This window comes from Amblyomma mixtum, chromosome 4, assembly GCF_055824585.1.
Source record: "Amblyomma mixtum isolate Tamu chromosome 4, ASM5582458v1, whole genome shotgun sequence".
NCBI lineage: Eukaryota > Metazoa > Arthropoda > Arachnida > Ixodida > Ixodidae > Amblyomma > Amblyomma mixtum.
In genome coordinates this window covers 113,146,313-113,167,778 of record NC_143015.1, presented here as the reverse complement: position 1 = coordinate 113,167,778, position 21,466 = coordinate 113,146,313, and the positions used below count along the sequence as shown (strand labels likewise).

At 45.3% G+C, this 21,466-nt stretch overlaps 1 protein-coding gene across 1 annotated transcript; it reads right to left on the bottom strand.

Moving 5' to 3' along the window:
* Positions 1 to 1,031: 1,031 nt before the first annotated feature.
* On the bottom strand, positions 1,032 to 15,837 carry LOC149347923 (dehydrogenase/reductase SDR family protein 7-like). Its single transcript, XM_089587746.1, has 7 exons — positions 15,656 to 15,837; positions 15,302 to 15,497; positions 14,362 to 14,465; positions 13,611 to 13,833; positions 11,577 to 11,669; positions 11,134 to 11,286; positions 1,032 to 7,540 (listed from the first exon to the last, which is right to left on the bottom strand). The coding sequence occupies exons 1-7, from the start codon at positions 15,734 to 15,736 to the stop codon at positions 7,329 to 7,331; spliced, it is 1,062 nt and encodes a 353-aa protein (XP_089443872.1). The 5' UTR covers positions 15,737 to 15,837; the 3' UTR covers positions 1,032 to 7,328.
* Between the last annotated feature and the right edge of the window lie 5,629 nt (positions 15,838 to 21,466).

The window sequence follows — 21,466 nt, the reverse complement described above, 5'->3', positions numbered from 1 at the left end:
AGCCAACCTCGGAGATCTTCCCGTGGCAGCCACTTTCCAGTTCGCTCTGCTACTTGGACAACCAGTTACGCCGATTACGACATACAACGCAGGAACGAGCGCCTAAGAGCTGCGCTCTAAATTTTCACACTTGGTCACGTGAGGGTGACTGTGGCATCCCCTCAAGAGCAGACAAAGCTACCCAGACAGGCCAGTTCTATTCGGAGCACATCAATAAGACAAGCCACCATGCAGAAGCCTGAATATAGTGTGTGGCAGTAGTAGGGCGCATATGTACAGCACAGGGTATTAGGGCGCATATGTACAGCACAGGGCAGGGTACATATGCACTATCAGCAACACATGGAACATGAAAGGATAACCGAAACATAAAAAATGGCTGAGGCTTAGCTAAGGTTAAGCCTAGTCAGATGCGAAGCGTATTGATGGCTAGGCTTGGTATGGCTTTCCTTGGTTGACGTTCATCCCGCTCTTCATCGGTCTCTGTGGCACGCTGAAGCTTTCGCTTCTCGTTCAAATCAGCCCAACACCTGGCCGCCTCGTGTAAGTGCCCGGAGAGCGAGGCAAGCTCAGCTTTATACCGCTGCTGTAGCGTCACGTGGTCAGCTGCAGCGCCTCTGATGTGGAGCCTCCACCGCCGCGGCCGACCGTGCGAGCCGGCAGCCCATCTCTCCTCTGCTGTGACGTCATGTTGTCACGTGGTGTCACGTGGTCACGCTAAAAGTCAATGGTAGCTCCACCGCCGCGCTCGACGGGCTGTAGTGTAGCTCTAGTAATATGCTTCGCATAAAAACACGAAGATGATAATAGAGGAAATACAGGCGGGCCCCATTAATGCTTCCGCACAGCGGTCTTCGCATCATCAAAGTGATAATTAAGCGTGCTGATAATCGACTTCCCTGGACTAATATATTCCCATTCCACTGTCTTCGTCATGTTTCATCTGTTGCTGATAGTACAGGTAAATGCATTATGAAAGGGAACAGTGCGTGCATCTACCAAATAATTACAAGTGTGTTTGACGAGCACAATTTTTCCTGTTTTCCAGGTAGTTTTCCTTTATTGTATAATAACCATTAGCCATTTTCAACCCCAGTAACAACTAAATTTGTCCTTGTGAGCAAACCGAATGCGCTCTTTCAGACTGCAGGTAACTGTACAGTACTAAGAACTTGATTGCACGGGTAGAGTGCAGGGTAGACAACACCTGTGTAGTACAGAGTAGAGTGCAGTGCACAAATACTTACAGTTGAGTGCATTCGGCACCGGTGATTGTGAATAAATGCCACAGCAAACACTATATTACGAAACGGCACTCCGCACATGAATGCAGAGCATAGTACACGAGAGTCTGCAGTCGTGAACGAGTAGCCGAGTGCACTCGAAACTATGGATGTCTGAGCGCAAATAAAGTTTTTAAAAACGAACTCACTCTTACAGTAATCAAAACCCACCTGAAGAGTGCAGATACTGCCCTTTTGGACTTGTACTCTGCACATAAGTGCAACAAACGAGTACATCCGTGCAACTGCTTAAGTGTACTCTTAGCTACATGACTGTACTTGAGTGCAAAGCAGATATCATCGGCATTTCTACTTACGGGCTGACACTCATGTTATGTGCACTCCCGACTGCAACAACCATGTTTAAAGTGAGCCAAGGACAAGTAGTACTGAAACCTGTACCTGTATGTGAATGCAGTGCTTATAACCATGTAAATACAAGGCGTTAAATGAGAGTACCCCATTGTCATTACAGTCCTGTATGTTTTGGCAGGTCGCCTTTAAGAGACCATGGAATGTGTACATAGCTGAGAAATTCTGATACTGCAAAGGTGATGCATAGGCAGAAGTTTTGAATTTTCACAACTTTCCCAGCAAGACTTGGCATGCAAATGGATTAGCTACTTGTGAATGAATGTACCCTGTTAGTTTAGCTCAGAGCCAAGTTGATATGTGAATGCAACACTATGTTTGCACTAAAGCATGAACATGACTGGCAATTATGAAGAATTCTGTATGAGCAGCTAAGTTTCACTGTCCTAATAACCAGATAATTGCACTTCGTCGCGGCTCAATTACCACTGCAAAGACAGGACACCGAAAAAAAAAATGCTTCCACCCAGTGGAAAATACAGTTGTCTGTTAGGGAGCCAAAGTGAAGACGGAAAAAAAACCATTGCTTCAACGTATCCAAATCTGTTTAGTACCCATAATGAAAGCTCTGTTGTGAAAGTACTTTAACCGCCATGAACAATTAAATTTTATATAGAAGTATATGGTTTAAAGCCCTGCTCTGACACGAGGTGGCATTATGATGTGACAGAGGCCAAGAAGAATAAACACAGCCACATTCACCTAGGTTCCAAGGGCATCGACGTGTAACACTGACTTCCAAAACATTTTGTTCGGGGTTTGGTTTGACACACTTGTTCAGTCTATTATAGCAAGTGGATTAACACTTGTGAATACATCGAAGACTAGGCATTGGCGGAGAAGAACCACTTGAAAAAGTTTGTAATACAGGCTATAATACAAATGGACTCACAGTTGGTGAAGCGTCTAGCTCAGATGCAACCTGACGCATGGATAGACGCAGTAGCTTCAATTTGAAGCAAGTAAACAAGTTGTGCTTGTTTGCGTGGGCAGTATTGCCGAATTATAATGAGCTTGATTACACGGAAAATGACTTATCAAATGCATTCCCCTCAATTAAGGGCAAACACTTGGCAAGCAATAAAGGGCAAACATGAAACATTTAGGCCACAGAGCAAGAGAGATCCAGTAGCAACTGTCAAGGGAAACATTTACATCCACTGAGTCTTTAGCAGTAGGAACAGTACACAGCTCGCTCTTAACAAAGAAATGCAAACAACAAAGTTTTGTCTCCAAACAAGTTAATGCCCACAGTGTCGGTCCTTGGAGCACAAGCTGTCTGGAGACAGGTGGTCAGAAACATGGCGGTAACATTTACAAGACTCTTGAAAAAGTTGTAACACTGTAATAATACAGTCGAACCCGGATATATCGAACCCGCATATTTCGAATTATTGGCTATATCGAACACACAGATTACCCCCTTGAAAATACTATGTAAAAGTATAGGACAGTTGCGTTGTATATCGAATTCCATTTTCGCCGGACATTGGATATATCGAACGCCGCGCGGCGCCGCGCCCCTGGAAGGTGCGCTTTCCCCAAAGACATTCCTGTCCGGTCCTCAGCCGCCTCAGCGGAGAACATTTCCGCAGTCAGCAGGCGCAGGGCCCTTTTTTTTTTTTTTTGTTCCCCGTTTTTGCGCCCCACCGGCGCGAGCTTTCCCACTCCTCCTCTCCTCCTGTACCGCCGGCGTGTGCTCCGTCAAGGTCATTGGAGATCAGCGAAGAGAGAGCGCCGCATGGAGACGCGCGGCGACCACGCTTCTTGGGGAAAGAGAGAGAGAGAGAAAACGGTCGCTCGTGGGCACATCGTGGGTCTGGGGAAAAGAGAGCTCAGAAAAAAAAAAAAAAAACGAAGCCCAGAGCGCCGATCTTTCTCCCTGCTCTTTCTTTTCCCTCTGTCATTCCTTCGCAGCCGCGTTGACTGCCGCTCGTATAGGCTTCGCTCTTATCGCTCCATCTGCGCCTCGCGTGTTTTTTTGTGTGTGTGTGCCTGTGTTTCAACGCGCGACGTGAAGCAGGCCCCAGTAGCCAACTGTTTTGGCAAGGCAGGCCTTGAAGTGGCCGGAGATTAATGTCCGGAAGATTTAGATGACGATGAGTGCTTGGACGACGCGTTTCGCGACTTGTCCAATTTTCTCGGCGCCGTTCCGTCCGAAGTGACTGTTGAGGACTTTAACGCTGACAGCGAAGTTCAAGCGGTAGCTGGCGTTCAAGACGCCGACTCCAGCGACGACGAGGGCAACTGTGTTGTCGAAGAAACGCGTCCGTGCGCAGCCACTGAACTGGCGTCAGCGTTAGCCTGATTCGGCGCTGTTGCGGCGAAATGGAAGGCACTGTGCTCTCGCACCTGGACAGTCTCGAGGCCAGTGTTTTGAACTTCGTTTCCCAGGGGAAAAAGCAGCCCAAAATTAGTGATCTTTTTTTCCGCGAAATAAAGCGCTTTCACATTGCGCGCCCATACTATGTGATTCGCGGCTGTTCCAAACGGTAAGCCACAATTTGTTATGATCGGGAGTGCAGTTTTAGCCTATATCTGTATATCGAATTTTCGCTATATCGAACTATTTTCCGATCCCCTTCGAATTCGATATATCCGGGTTCGACTGTAGCATACCACTTGAGCACTGTTGGAGAATTCTGTGCAAAGATCCAGTGATTACAGCTTGTGTGGTGCATATTGACACAGTGGTTGCAACAATGACGAACACTGGAATCCATCACTTACACTCCACCTCATAAGTTCCTTGCAGAGCTGCGGAAAGCAGAGACCTCCTCAGCCAATCAGGAGAGCGCATTATACGTGTTCCTCTGTGATGTGTCGTCTGCTCTCACACAATGACGGGAAGAAAAGAGCCTAAATCGATGCTGCCTATGTACCATAAGTGAATGCACGCTTACATAAGCTAAACAAGCATTTTGCCACATGTTACGCCATTTGTCACATTCGTGCTTAGTCCAGCGAATGAAAACAGAGATGCAATGATAAGCTCAGGTCAGTGGCGCCATCTGGTTGCTAGAACGGTAACCATTTTTGTCACCACAATCCTGCTGCGCGCGACGATTTAGGCGGCCATGGTAACAAAACAGACACTCCACTTAGGACTAGAAGCAGGAGGATCATCACTCAAAATAAATATAAACCGAATTTATTGCTCATATGTTTTGTTCTAGGTGAGATGAGATCGAGTGAAAGCCCAGTAGCTCATTTATGGCCAGTGAACGCGCTGAAAATGGCAGTAACAACGAATTCAGTTGGAGGCATGGGTTTCTGCTATGAAGGAGGCCACCATTTTGGAAATGAAGTCTGAAGGTACGCAAGAGTCGCGCAAGCTGAACTCGGGAAATTGCATACGTAACGCGAGCATATATTAAGGATTGATATGAAATAGTGTTTGACGCACACACACTTTTGAAGCAAGCTACCTCATGCCCGTATGCCTATTTTATACTGTGCAATCATCACAGCTTTGGTAGTGCTGCGAGGAACTAGTGAGATGGAGTATAAGCAATGCGATTAGATTATGCAATGCAATTTGTGTGAGAACCAGTGGAGTCTTGCTTGTAGTAGCAGCTTTCATTTGGCCCTCTGCTAACAACAATATTGCACAGGTGACATGACTACATTGCTGGTACCACCACTATGTTGGTGTTACCTATTTTATATTAGCGATATTGATGCAGGATTCTGAGTCAGCACTACGCACACAACATAAAACTGCTGAGGCTATGCCTGCATTTTAACAATAAAGCCACAGGGGATTCGTTAACACTTACAATGAATCATTTAGTCAAAACAAAGAACACATGAACCATGATTACTAGACTGCTTGGTCCAGAAAACAAAGATTGCCATTAGCAATGAGCCAAGCTGTCAAAGAGGATTCACTGCAAGAACTCTTTGCTTCCCGATTTTTTTTTTCTAACAATCGAAGCATGTTACAAGCAGTTAAATCTGTGGTATAACTGCATCAGAAAGACAATGTACAGTCAAGTTTTTTTAGCACCACTGAGTTCTTTCACACTTTCAGATTACTGGCACAACTCTTTTTATATTTTGTCACTTTTCCTCATTATTTGTTACATAATTCATCTTACAGCACCGGTAAGACATATGCCGAGAGATGAGTACATGCCTCTAGCAAGCTATAATTAAAGCCAACATTTTTCTGTCAAATTTCACATGCACAGCTTTGCAACAACAGTGCTAGCAGAGTGCCCTCTAGCTACTGCCCTTTAATCTCAGTCTTTAGACTGACAACGATATGTCTATACAACACGCAACAAATTGGCATGTGCGGGCTAAATGCAAAGCCCACATCTAAGACAGACAATTTCTTTCTACACAGCCTGTATGTTTACACAATTGCACTCCAAGCTCATGGAGTAATTGAGCCAGTCACTTTTTTTATTTTAATAGTTTGTCCCTGAAATACATTCGCTGCATGCATACAGCTGCTAGGACCACCCAGCACTATTGCAGTAGTCTCAACTGCAATTCGTTATGCCATTTTGGATAGAGAGAAACGAGGTTATCAAAAGGACTCCATTCTTTCAACAAAAACGGTGCAGCTCTTGTACATACACAGCACCAGCCCAGGACAGACACATAGCATAAGACCAGCTAGCTAGCCACGTGTAGATGTTAATTAGTTGCGTGCTTTCACAGTGTTCCACATTTCTAATGAGATCCATAGTGGGGAATTCGCACCCATATGTGCGGACAACAAACAACTTCAATTGAAATCTGCCCTGGCAAAGCAGTAGCAACAAGTGGCGCCGCTAATGCATTAACAAACACTCTTCCTTTTTTTGAGCATTGGAAGCATGCCGCCATCCACAGTGTCTCAATACAAATGGAAACCTCCCCTCTCCATTTTTGGAACTGCGGGGGTGCTGCAAGTATTCGGCTACATGGGTTGACAGCAAACCCTCCAGGCTAAACCCTTCTGGCGTAGGCTGCACATGTTGCCAACACGAAAACTCTCTGCCCATCGCAACTTTGATTCTGTAGACTGTATGTGAAATTTATTTCAATTGTTTTCTGCCCGCTGGAAAGGCAAGGAGTGTTTAATCCCAGCATCCCTGAGGGACAACTACAATCTCTCTATGTCCCTGAGAGGAGCCCAGGACACTGGGCAGTTAATGACACCATTTTCTTTTGCAGCAGATGTGGTTAAGCTGAATGGCCCAATTGAAATCCACGTCGTGTTTGCCAATAGTACAGGAGCAGGTGATTTTTAATACTGCGTTGTCAATCCACATTACAGGAGCAGCTGAAGTACAAGCAGACGACATCTGGTGCTGCGTCGTCTGCTTTCATGTTTTGTGGCAGACGCACCAGCAGATGAACAGTTTGTCCTGCTGCATTGTCCGCTTTGAAATTTTTTGAAATTTTCGCCCAGAGGGCATACCGGCAGACTGTTTACGGTGCTGTGTCGTCTGCTACACGCTCTCGTATGGCAGACGGCGCAGCATGAGCAACTTGTTCCACAACGATTTGGACAGAACTGGATGTGTGATAAAACCGTGACAAAACGGAGAGATTGATCGATTTCCATGCGCGATGGCAGCCATGCTTTGGGCATCCTGTGTGCCGATGAGACAGTGAAATGAGCTTTCACAGCGTTCGCCCCCCGCGCTCCCGCTGGGCGAAACGCGCCAGTATTTGCTATTGCACTCGGCGTTGCTGCAGGCGGAGGCGCTTGGCTCGGCCCTTCATGATGGCAAAGTACAGCCAGGGCAGCAGCACCCGCACAAACAGCACCAGACGCGGGATGAAGCTGGAAATCACAACGTCGGTCCGCTTGTTGACCACCGCCTCCAGGACAATGTCTGCCACGTCTTCGGGCGCCATTCCGGTGGCGGTTGTCTCGTCCATGGCTGCAAAGAGGGGAGAAAGCTGCCTGTGCTACTGCTGCAAGGCAATCGCTAAGCTGCGCGCTAGGCCATCTTTATCGTCTTGGAGAACGGCGATAGAACACACACATGGGCGTCCGGAAGAGGGTGCAAGAAAAGGCGCCCCCCGCCCTGGAATTTTGGATATTTTTTATGCACTAGCAGAAAACAACTACCACGGCCGCTCAATGGAGAGCGCACTGGGTGCGGCCCGTCGCGTCGCCCGAAAGAGCCGTATTGCGCCTAGTTCTAATAGCCACCGCTGCGGCGCCACCGCTCCGGGACGAGTCCGGGCGGAGAGCTGTGCGCAGCGGCCGAGGCAGTGCTTTCGTTTAGGCGTCCGCGCGGTAGGCGCTTTATAATTTTAGCCTTTCTGAGCTGCGTTTCACACATTATGGTGATGCCACGTGCAAGTTTGCTATTGATAGCGTGGTAGCGGCACGTCACCATCACTGCGCTTTTCCAAATCGCACGTGCATTTACACCGAGAATCGAGGCAGAAGTGCGCTTCGCTGAGTGGTCACCCATTCAGTTACGGGCGTTTCAAGCACTGTAATAACTTATTACATATTACAGTCTTGAACTCAGGACAAGGTTTCGAGCCACTTATTCAACGTGAACTTTCTGTAAACTTACGTTTGTGGTCGTAACGTTCTGTATTATAGTTCAGCCTGTTGCTCGGTTTTCGCTGGAAATAGTTCCAAGTGGGTACCACCAAGTACGAGGGTCATCCCAAAATTATGGTTTGCAGTTCTTTTATAAATCGAAAGATATGTTTATTTTAAGCAAATTACAAATCACTTAAAAGGGACACAATTCTTCTACTTTTGCTCATAATCGCCGTTGCGGTCTATGCATTTTTACAGACGCTGGGGCAGGTTTTGTATGCCCATGTCAGTCCAGCTCGCCGCTATGCCGTTGAGGAATCGTTTGACCGCATCTTTCGCTTCGTCATCATCAGTGAAGCGCCTTCCAGCGTGGTGTTCTTTTAGCTTTGGAAACAAGTGGTAGTCACTTAGCGCCAAGTCCGGACTGTAGGGAGAGTGGCTGATGACGTCCCGTACAAACTGTTCTAGAAGAGCGATGGTTTGACAGGCAACGTGGCGGCGAGCGTTGTTCCTCCCGTCTGAGTTTCGCCCGTCTGAGTTTCACAATATCTGTCTGCGTTTACTGTGGTGCCAGGAGTCATGAAGTCTACCAACGATACCCATTTTCGATCCCAAAACGCAGTTGCCTTTGCCGGCAGACTGCGCTCGCTTGAATTTTCGCGGCTTGGGCGAAGATGAGTGCCGCCACTCACGTGATTTTTGTTTGGTCTCAGGCGTGAAGTGCAACGTCTAGGTTTCATCACCCGTAACAATAGAATACAAAAATGTCTCCGTTTCATCTCCAGAACGCGGAAGAAATTCGCGGGAGGAGTCAATGCATTGTTGTTGATGGCCGTCTGTGAGCATTCGCGCAACCCGTTTTGGGCACACCTTCCGATATTTCAACTTTGCTGTCAAACTGCTATGAATAGTGCTTCTAGAAAAACGCCAGGAACCAAAATGCAGAGTTCGTCGAGTGTGATCCTCCGATATTGCCGCATCATTTCTTCGACCTTGGCGACTGTCTCATCAGAAATTGACGGTCTCCCGCTTCTTTGTCGTGAATTCCAGTGCTACCAGCTGCGAACTCCCTACACCACTTGCGGAAGTTTTTAACATCCATGCAAGACTCTCCGTACAGTTCCATCAACTGTCGATAATTTTCAATTGGTTGAAAGCCATTTGCGTGAACTTCGCTCCTGGCGGTAGCGACAAACGGGAGCTCCATTTCAAATGGTTGTCGGGCCAAGACGGACAGTCCCTTTCGCACTGAGTCATGGCTTGTTTGGAAGACGGGGAACAATGAACACAGCAGTATAGCGAGCAGCCACGCATATAGTTTCCCTGCGGTGGCAGCCCTTTGGAGACCTTACTTTTGGGATTACCCTCGTAAATATACTACTGACACAGACAGTTACAAAAGAAACAACACAAGACAGCCAGCTCAACCAGACTCCAACAGGCTCGGCCAATGTTTTGCGTTTTATTTTGAAGCCACGTGATGCACCGAAGGAATTAAAGCCTCTTTTACAAGCGGAGAACTTTCCTCGAAAGCGGTTTATGAGCAAGTATGATTTTTTCCTGCGTAAGATTGATGTTTTCTGCCCAATCGGTCAGCAGTGGTCGCATTAGTTTGGTTAGAAAGGCTTTGCAGATGTCCTCGGTGTGACTGCGGTCTTCTCTCTCGCAAATCAACTCCGGACATTGCTCAAAATAGGGAAGAAGGGCTGAAGCCACCATGTTGCATAGCTTGCTGCTTCTGTGGGAACTCATGGTAACCGATCTTCGGATATTTTCTTGCGTTTGTGGTGCACAGCGACACGATGCCACGCAGCTGCAGCGTGCCGCTGTGCAGTTGCGGCACGCTGCAGTTGCGTGGCATCGTGTCGCATGCGCTTAGGACGCTGTCGACACAGGCACCGATGACAAGCACGCAGAACTAGCTGAACCACGCGGTCACAGTTAGAGCGAAAACACGTGCCAACACAGCCAGCGCACTCCTTCCGCGTCGTCTGGCCGTCCGTGCCGGCGGCGGCTTGTCACGGAGAGGTGGCGCCCCCGCGGAGAATAACGGCGGAAACTTGAACTTCTCCCAATACGCGCTCCCCCAGCCATTGAGGCGCGACGCGGCGGGCCGCACCAAGTGCGCCTCCATTGAGCGGCCGTGCAACTACACAGCTTGATTAGCACGCTTAGATGACAGTAACTTTTCGCATTTTGCTTATTAAGTTTAATTCTTAGTCCATTAATAAAATCCAATGTATTTTCTCCAAGCCTAGCACTAATTTGCAGTTTCTAATTTTTGTTTCATGTGCGTAGTTTTGACCACAGAGAGTGCCTTTTTGGTGCTAACCTACCACCTCCCACATCCCCAGCCATCGATGTATGGATGTATATGTATGTATGGATATATGCAATGATGGCGCACGCTCTTTTGAGGTGTGCAGCTCTGAACTCTAGGCCTGCGCAAATAGTGGCTTTTTCGGTTTGAAGCAAATATTTCCAATACTCCTAGCGCGTGAAAAATTCGAACGGCATCCTAGCACAGTTGAAGCTTCCAGCACTTGTGTATCTTGTCTCTGTGCCAGTTGTTTCAGCGCTGCACTGTAGCACTTCCAAGTTTTGGTTCGAGAGCCACAATACGCATTTTCAACACAAAACACTCGGAATGAACAGAATATTGAACTATTCGACTAAAGAGTTAGGGGAACTTTTTAAAGGTGAGTGGGAAAGGTGAAAAGAGAAGGAGAAAGAAAAGGTGCCAATGTGCTTATTAAGTGCATGCTATCACTAATTTTACCTTAACAGGATAACGAGGCATATGATATGAACAACAGTGTACACTGTTCAGAGAGCACAACTCTATGGCCGTTTTGATCAGATAAACAGAACGTGGACAGTGTTTGAAAAAGTCAGCTTGAAAAAGTCTGCCTGCAGTTGCTTTGAACTTGTAGTCCTAGAGACACCGATATGCAGCCAAAAAATACTCACCGCCGTACACTGCTCCGGTGCCAGTCAGTGCATTCATCGAGAGGTTGGTGCGGATGTAACCAGGCGAGACCACACACACGTGGACATTGTACTGTGCCACCTCAGACAGCAGGCTGTCAAAGAAGGCCTGCGTTGCATGCTTGGATGCTGCGTCTGAAAAGTTGCAAACACCACATCATCGTATAAGCAACACCACTGGGAAAAGAAACGGATTAAATTACGATATTCATTTAGCATTGGTTATATCCCAGTCACAGGAGCACACATGAATGTGATCGAGTCAACACGGATAGAACTTGCCACACAATGAACACTGTTAAAACTTATTTTCAAGCATACCCGAGTTCAATCCTGCTAAACAGCTAATAAATAAACACTACAAAGAGAAGTAGCAAATATATATATATATATATATATATATATATATATGACTGCCCACTCACAGGCTGAGCGGAATGGCAGGCCAATCTTCCCTTGCACACTGCTGATGGCAACAATGGCTCCATCCCTCATTTCAATCATGTTAGGGAGTATCGCTGAAAAAGAAAGAGAAAAAAAATTACCAAACCACAAAAGAAAACGCTGTAATTTCCAGCATGCAGTCGCTACACAAATGACCTGTTCTGCTTTTTGCTGGTATGCATGAGAAGTGATGTGTAGCTGAGATATGCTAATTCTCCCACATCTTCTAAGAACCAAACCAAAAACTACTGTATTCATTTGCATATTGGAACAACTCGCACAATGAACGCATTCGCTATTTCGCTGATATGGCGGACTGTTGTTAAGAACCAAACCAAAAACTACTGTATTCATTTGCATATTGGAACAACTCGCACAATGAACGCATTCGCTATTTCGCTGATATGGCGGACTGTTGTTCTAGGGTGGATTTGATGTCTGTCATTACAACCCTCTCAAGTGATGAATTTTAATTGAGAAAACTGGACTAGGCCCCTGTATTTTCAATGAAGAACACTCAAGAAATGCATGCTGCTTGAAAGAAAGAGGAGCTTCACTAAATGCCTCGGGCAATTGCTACCCACAGCCTCTGCTGGCTGCAATGCTGCATTTCTCTGACCAAAAAAGCAAATGAAGCGATAAACAAGGGAAATGAGGGAATAAATGAAGGAAATAATGAGGGAATTATCAGCGCAGAAACAGGAGCCACGCTTTCTTTAAACTGGCTTTCAACTGACGGACTGCCAGCCATGGCCGCGAGTATGAGTGCATAAAGGTTTTCGCCTTAAAAGGCAAGCGCATATGCAGTAATCAAACGCTCAGTGAAGACCATTGCACCTGTTGTGCATAGCGCAGTACTGTGGCGCCATCTCTGCTAGAACATGCACTACACAGTTAGTGGTGGCTGTGGTGGCTGCCACAGGGCATGTCATGGCCACTGCTGCTAAAGCCACTTTAACTGCCGCCAGCCAGGGGATCTGCCACATGCGAGTGCCTTCTTGTGCACGCCATAGCGGTTCCGTATGTAATTCTGTGTGTATTAAACGTGTTGTGTGTTGCCATGCGTGTCTCTATCCAAGACACAACAGTGCCCGTGCCAAAGTAGATTATAAGGTGGCCTAATTATGGCTAGTGCAAGGTAAGAGAATGCCAGTTTGCAGCAAGTTCATTTGCCATATCAGCCATGAAACACTGCTAGAACATGTAAACATTCAGTGGCTTTCAGGAGTTAGCAGGCCAGTATGCCCCTTGTAGACAGGCATGTACAATAGGCAATTGGAAATTATGCGAAAATCATCACTTTGTAAATAGACTACATGAGGCTCTCTCTCATTTAACTTCATGACACAACTAGAGCAGAAATTCAAACGGGTCTCTTTTTCTTTTTTTGATTAAACCAAAGCAATTTTGCTCTTCAAAGATAGACAGCGAACACCAGGACAGAAAGACTCGTGTAGAAAGTTTGCACATGACGGTGTTTTCTGTCTTTGAATGCAGGATGCATAAACCATGGAGTACAATCTTTGCTCCTGCGGGGCCCTCCACATACAGAGAAGCGGAGAAATTACGGTGAAATGGGAAGTCGTCGGGCCAAGAAACAGCACTGGAGTAGATATCTGCATGATTATCTAATAACAACCTGCATGGGTGACCATGCAATAAGAGCAATGTAATGGAGCTGGTGGAGAAGAATACAGGAAAAGATTAAGAACAGCAGGAGAGTACCACTAACATAAAAAACTTGGAAGAGCCGCAGCAGGTTAAGCCACTTACTACTCCGTGGCAATGTGCCAGAATGCGATTACACCAATATAAAATAAAAACTAAAATAGACATCCCTCACTTTCTTAAATTTTGAATTAACCGGAATACGATGAAGTTCCTGAAGCATATAGTTCTCATGCAGAGTTTTGTACGTGAATAAAAAAAAAGTTAATGCTACCACTCTTCTGGACATTTCCGACCTGCTGCTTAACTGAGCAACTGACAGACTAGCAGCCAGAAAATATACACACCTTTGGTGAGCGCGACATGTCCAAAGTAGTTGACCATCATGAGCTTGACATCAACTTCTATTGAGGTGTCCGCCGCTTCACCGCGGTAGCTGATGCCACCACTGTTGACGAGGATGTCGATGCGGCCATGGATGCGAAGGGCCTGCTGTGCCTTCTCTGCAATCAACGACAAGTCCGCCAAGTCCAGCTGGACTACGGCCGGTGTGTGCTGCACAGTAGGCTGCTGCAAGCACCAACAAATGAGAGTTATGCCTCCAAGCCGTTCATTTTTACAACAATGAAAAGCTTTAGAGAACCAAATCAAACCTCTTGTGTTTGCTTTGCATACTTCAACCAACAGTGTTGTTACGTGCCTAGTGAAAGTGAATAATCAGCCAGACTAGACGACATGCTTGTATGACATGCGGCGAAAGTCATGAAGAAAGTAGTTACCCAATGCTTCATGGCTGATTCCATCGTCACATAAAAGGTTCTGCACTATAAGGTTCTTTTGACGTGAACCTTTGTCTTATGCCAGTTGTTTCAGCATGAAACGCAGTTACAGTGCTGTCCATGCAAGAATGTTCACAGTCTCTGCAAGTTTTGTACAAGTTTTTATTGATGCCTACTTCTGTATTGTTCATGAACTGTTCATTTGTCTCTGTTTGCTGCTGGTTTCCTGGGTCAAGCTGTTTGTACACCTTTTAGACCGGGCAACCATTCAGTTGCTGGAAAATTTGATTTGATTTGATATGCTACATATATAACTTACCGGCACAGATTGGAGGAGATCCTCCTTGACCCTTTCGAGCTCGGCAACACGACGTGAGGCCAGGATCACTTTGCAGCCAGCCGCAAAGAACTTGTGCGCCAAGGCTGCAAATATCAAACACGCCTCGATTACAGACCTCAGTTTCCTGTGTTTCCCCACCCTTATAATTAACTCTGAGATTTCAGAGAAACATGCACGTCAGAGCGGTCTGCGACAAACATCGCCGTCCGCGCGTATCTGAAAGCCAGCATTCCACAGCTACTGCGCATGAAAAGTTTACCGAACGATGCTCTGTTTGCTTGTTTGCTGCCGACACATCTTATCCCGCTTGCTCAGCTCCTTCGTGTTTATTGACCAAAGGTTTCCTCCTCCTGATGTCAGCCGCCGGAAAACAGGCTACCATGAGCGATCGAATCACGTACGCTGAAATTGCCTTTCGATTGCGTCGTCCATTGAAGGTCGCGGGCATGGTCGCGGGTACCTAAGACGAATACATAAAAAAGTCTAAAAAAAGGCTAAAGAAGGCTATAAAAGGCCACGCATCGCGCCAGCTGCACGTAATAAATGTGCTCATGTGCACGAGAATGGGAAATTTTATCGGCTCTTCTCGTAATTTTTACACACTTTTGAAGGGAGCGGCAATCAGGTGCAGGTGATATGCGAGGCGGAAAAGACTAGGCTAAAGAGATAAATAATATGTGTCACCAGAAGCCCGGCGCGGTACGTAAGTACTATGCACCGCGACTGTTCCACAACAGCGGCTCGAATCAATCGATCGGCGCTTTTGTTTACACGAATGCGGACGTTCGCCCGCCGTTGAAACACAATTCGCTTTACAGAGAGTCTCAATTCACCTCGGATGCATTCTCACCAAACGATTCAGGAAGGGCAGAGAAGTCTCCGGCAAAAACGAAAGTCGAGAAAGAGAGACGATACAAACCTTCTCCGAGGCCCGAGCTGGCTCCCGTGATAAGGACCACCTTGTCTTGAAGGCACCCCGTCTTGAGCGATCCCCAGTGCATGCGGTACAGCTTGTAGACGATGTACGGGAACACCAGGGGCAAGCAAATGCCTCCGGCCAGCAGGCGGAACCAGTAAAACACCCCGGACATGCCCGACATCACAGTCCGGAAGACCTGCAAACGCGACGGCGATTCGGGCATTTTTCGTTTGTTTGTTTCCGCTCGATGGCTTTCAGAGCAAGCCTAAAAAGTCCCCGCGTCGTCTAGCTCGTCCTTATTCACGGTTAGTTGCACACGCGCGAAAAGAGGAAAGCGCAAGCTTCGGTAATCACATTCTCTAGCGTGGCAGATGATGTGAGACACCGATTCGAAGAGACTCGCGTGCCGATCGACTCCTCTCCACACTCCCGCATTGATCGTAACGCCTCTCAATATCGGCTCGTTTGCTATCGGAACATGATATGGATGAGATACTGCAGGAAAAACGATAGCGACGAGGGAAAGTGCAAGCACCGCAACACGCTCGCTCACTTACGGCTGAGGATGGTAGTACAAGCTGCCCACGCCAAGGCCAGGAAGCCAGCTGCCCCGCAACGCACTCAGGTGGTTCCTCCTCCCTGGCCCAAATATCCCTAGCAGTCCCTAGTATTCGCCAGAATTTCGCCGTCCGTTTAGTTTACGGGAGGTAGTCGAGTTTCTATATTTAGAAACTCTATGGTAAAAAGGTTTCGGTATGAGTTATCTTAAATCCCATGCAGCGAACACCTATAAATAATGTTGCGGTCGGTATGGATACTCGAGCCACATTTGCCATTGATCGAGGTACAAAAATTACGGTACAAAAGGTGCGGAATTATAGAGGACCGTGTACCGTGCTATGTAAGTGCACGTTGAAGATCCCCAGGTGGTCGAAATTTCCGGAGCCCTTCACTACGGCGCCCGGAAATTTCGACCACCTGGGGATCTTCACGTGCACTTACATAGCACGGTCCTCTATAATTCCGCACCTTTTGTACCGTAATTTTTGTACCTTGACCAATGGCATAAATCCCAGGTTAAATCCCTATAAACCATAAACCGATCTACGGAAATATTGATGCATTTGCAAAGACATTCAAGTTTTTCATGACCTCCATAAAATATGAAAAACTCATTTTGAATTAGAGGAAGCGTTAGATCTTACAGACATATTGCGTAAAAAAAAACATGTGCTGCCTTTCTCGTGGTTTGTGTCTGTTTTCACAAGAACTTTTTTTTAAGTTTGAATCAAGCGAGGGCGATGAAAGCCACATTCTTAAATCCGATTATCTCGGATGTGTCTTTTGCTGCCATAGGAGCGGCAACACAGTCAGAAAGAGCTACAGAATAAATTTTTTCTGATAACATTAACTGGGTGGAGATAGGAAATGGTGAGATCTCGTCATTTTAAGAGACTGCAAGGGAACACTGTGCATTAGAGAACATGTGCGAGTTGATGATATTGCAGCTGAAATTAAGATAATGCAAAGAATTAGGATTATGGGGTTTAACGTCCCAAAGCTACTCAGGCTATGAGGAACGCCGTAGTGAGGGGCTCCGGAAATTTTGACCACCTGGGGTTCTTTAACGTGCACTGACGTCGCACAGTACATGGTCCTCTAGAATTTTGCCTCCATCGAAATTCGACCGCCGTGGCCGGGTTCGAACCTGCGGTCTTTCAGGTCAGCAGCCAAGCACCATAACCACTGAGCCACCGCAGCGGCATAATGCAAAGGACTTGGGCAGGGGACAATAAATACAGTAGCGAAAGCTGTTGGTCAGTTAGGGTGACAACGTGGATACTGGAGGAAGCGGAAAATAGCTGAAGAGGCAGTTATGAATTGGGTGGCGAGACGAGGTAGGGAAATTTGCCAGGACAGGGTGACCACATCTGACACAAGACAGGGCTAGTTGGACACCAGTGGTAGAAAGAAGTCTTGGCTCCCTCAAGAAAATAACTAGGCTGCTGCTGATGATGATACGCAGAATCATCCTTCCCACTCATGCAAGTACCATCAATGGTTTCCTTACTGCAGCGTCTTAAAGCTACACGAATCAGCTCTCATTGTAGTGAGCCATTACGCAAACGGCTGCATGTGAGCAGTTATCTGCAGTGTGAAGTCAGCACCGGAACTAGCCATACAAAGAGATACAGTTATGAAAAAGTTGTTAACTGGACACACGGTTTTGTGGGAAAATATTGATTCAGAGCAGTCAGGCAAACGAGTGCATTGAAAAGTCCGGAAGCATGAAGCGACATGCATGTTCCACCTGCTGGAACTAATACCAGCTGAATGGGTAACCAGGGCAGCGATTTCTGTTTCGGTGGAACTGCATCCCGTAAAATTTTGTCCATGACTGTACATTATTGGAAGAAATAAGAAAGTCACAAAATTATAAGGACCATTGCAATAGAGGATATGCAAAATTCCGCAAGTGCATTTTCCCGCAAACAATGTTTCTCAAGACAAGATGGCTGACCATGCGTTTCCATAGGAAACAAAGCAAGAAGGAAGAAGAGAACGCTTGATTCTTCCAAAATACGTTTCATGTATTGTATCTGCACCCTTAGCACCTGTCCTGTAGCCCCCACAGTTTTTTATGGAGAAGTCGGCCATCCTGTCTTTGGCAACATAGTTATGAGGGAAAGCGCACTTGCGGAATTTTGAATATCCTTCATTATGGTCTCCCTCAAAAAGGAAAAAAATAAAGTGAGACAGGCCACACAGAGGCTATGCGGTTGGACATATTTATAAACAAATGCTCCAACAATATGAAATGGTAGTACATACACACAATCGGCACGTTATAATCGGTAAGTAGACAGGAGGCCAAAAAGGCCCACATTTTTGGCAAGCAAACAGACGTATAGGGGTTGTTGTTGTTCACACTGGGCACAATGAGAAACAATGATATGTTTGTACAAGAATATGATGAGTGCGGCAGCAATAAATAACAGTCGTTCACGGAAATCCATCACAAGCTCAACAGAGGTGTAGATAGGAGGGAAACACACCAAGAAGTTTCCCGCGGCTACACTACAAGGAAATGCAGCACTCGCGTTCCAACAACTTCCATAAGATTAGAAAAAAAATAATAATGGCGTGTATGGATGCCTGAACGATTCTTGTTCCAGAACAAACACAGTGCTACTGCAGAAGGTTTGCTATTTCCCCTGTGGCAGAGTTCAATTAGATACATCAGCTACATCAGATCCGAAATAATACCCCGGTCACACGGTCTACATAAAAATTACGGACAGTCGACAGTTAATACTTACAAATCAAAGGGGCCAGAAATTTATTTGGATTATGTGGAGTTCGAATTAAATGGAGCCTTTTGAATGCCAGTAATGCTTACAAGACCAAAGCTTCAGTTTGAATAAACAGAATACTTTGTATTAAGCAAGTTAAGACAAATGAGGTTCCATTGTATTTAACATAGTGACAATTATAAAATTAGTATGTATTGTTCTTTTCACTATCACAACATACTTGAGTACGTGAAATTCTAGCTATGGAATCTGACCTTTGAACACCTATCGGCAATACATTTAAAATTATTCAGGAATCTGTGATGTGTTTCAACTATATAAAGATTGTATTTTGAGTCCCTATAAAATTGTATTTTGAGGCCTACCTTAGCCAGATGAATATAAAAAAACTGGAAATTTGTATTGAGTTAAAACTAATGAGATTCCATTGTGTTTAACATAGTGACAATTATAAAATTAGTATGTACTGTTCTTTTCGATGCTACATCCTACTTGAGTACCTCAAATCCTCCTAGCTCTGGAATCTGATCTTTGAACTTTGAATGCCTATAGATAATACATTTATAATTATTCAGGAATCAATGATGTGTATCAACCCTATCAACACGGTATTTTGAGTCTCCTGAAGCCTCCATTTAACAAGACGAACATGAAAAGAAACATCAAAATAAAGCTATGTCAAGTTGACAAAGAAACGACAAAAAGAAAAAAAACATTACAGGTGCAGAATCCTAGCTCCCAAGCCAATGCTGTCATCAGATCTGTGGCTGGGTACTAAAATATAGACAACCGACTACATACAGAAAAGGCTTACAGGTAACGTTGGAAACAACCAAGGCCTGTGTGTTGTGTGACATTTCCTTCCAGTGTAACAACAAGAAACACTCTTGTAAACACGTACTTGTGGTCGTCACGGACACCAGAGGCGCCGTGAAAAAGCTCGCTTGAGGTTATGCACACGCACTCACAAGAAAAAGATTTGTTTTCGTTGGCTTGTGCACAGTGTTGGTGTGAACGTGCTAAACTTCACTCAAACATTCCTCTTTTCTTAGTGCTCTAAAAAATAAAAAAGAAAGCAGAGGCAGCTTGGACAATTGCCTTTCCATCAGTACAGTGGACTATGGGTTAGCAAGGGTTCGTCTTGTGAATCTGCCAGATTGCAACCAAGATGTCATTTCTTAGCAGAAGGCTACGCAGCAAAATTGAACGAAGTTTTTGATTCATGACAATTTTTTGCAAGTTCGCTGTGTTTTGCTTCAATGGGATTTTGATTCCATTTCCGAAAAAATACTTTTACAGCTCTATTTTGAAATCTGCAGCCTCTGACCAGTTAGTTGTCACATAATAGCCGCATAGTTGCCGCAAGAGCACGGGTTCCCAACTTCGATTATGCCTCCCAGCTCATCTCAAAAACTTTCTCAATGGCGGTTTTGGCTGAAAAGCACCCCTAATCTGACCTAGAAAGTAGCAAATATCAAGGAAAGATAAATAAATGGTATGGCGCTAATTCTGAGCGGAAAAAAAAAAGAAGAAAGAAACAAAACAAAAGTTATTTTCAGCAAGGGGTCTTGAATTGCTGTCTTACAGGTCCAAATATGCAGTGCTAATTCGTGCAGTGCGTGTCTAACATTTTAATTTTTGCGGATTGTATTGCAGAAATTTTATTGATCTAAAAGATCAGTGGGGTGGGATAAATGGTCTTTTAGAACAATAAAGTTTCACCAATCCAATCCACGAAAATTGAAACGTAAGACACGCACTGCACATTTGGGCCTGCAAGACAGCAATTCAGAACCTTAAAAAAAAAAAAAAACAAAGCTATTTTCAGCAAGGGGTATCGAACTGCAGTCTTACACGTCCAAATATGCAGTGCTAATTTGTGAAAAGCGGGGTTTATGTTTTAATTTTCGTGCTCTCAAAAAAATTTCTCCTGTTTGCCACTATGTGGGGCTGCTTAACTAAAAGTTGTGATGCTGAGCCTTTCAGAAATGAGAATCATGCATTAGTCACCATAAGAGCTGTTCTGTGCACGAACAAAAGTGAACAGAGAGAAACAGCATTTTGCAATGCACAGAACAAGCACAAATTTTGACAACCAACGTCAGAACATTCGAAAAAAAAAAAAAAATGGGACTAGACGAAGCGAAGCTACCTAAAGTAGTCTGCTTGCAGAAAACTGACAAAGCCAACACAGGTAATGTACTTCCAAGCTTGCACAATCAAGAGTAAGAGATGAAAGATCACTATGACACAATAAAATGTGATAGGAAGCGATCATGTCAGGTACAGAATAAAACGTCACACACACGTCCAACAAAACTCCACAGCAGTCGGAGCAAAAAAATGTCAGTGTGGACTGCTTGTTGACCTATGAGAGTGTCCACACTGAATTCGTCCAGTAAATAATAATAGCAACAATCATAAGAACAAACGCTCAGAATACAAGCACTGCAGAATGCCTGCCATTAGAAAAACGGCATAAAAATTTGTCTAGCGATAATAATATATTAACAATAAAACAAACACGACCATGCTGCCAACTCTCAGCATGAACCGCAGGCTCAGATCACACACACAAAGATCAGCTTCGGTGCCAATGAACCAAAGATCAACCAGCCAAAAAACAGCACAAAGTTTAAATAACTCAGTTAAAGGAACACTGAGGTTGAACTGAAGTTGGCCTGTATCAGCAGAGCAGTGTTTTAATGACAAAGAAGCTACTTTCAGTGAAAAAATAGTCTCTTATGAGCTAAAAAATGCAAAAAAAAAAGACACATACTGGCACTACCAGGGATTCCCCCCAAACGAACTGTGGTCACACCATTAGAATGTTTGAAACACGGATCTCAGA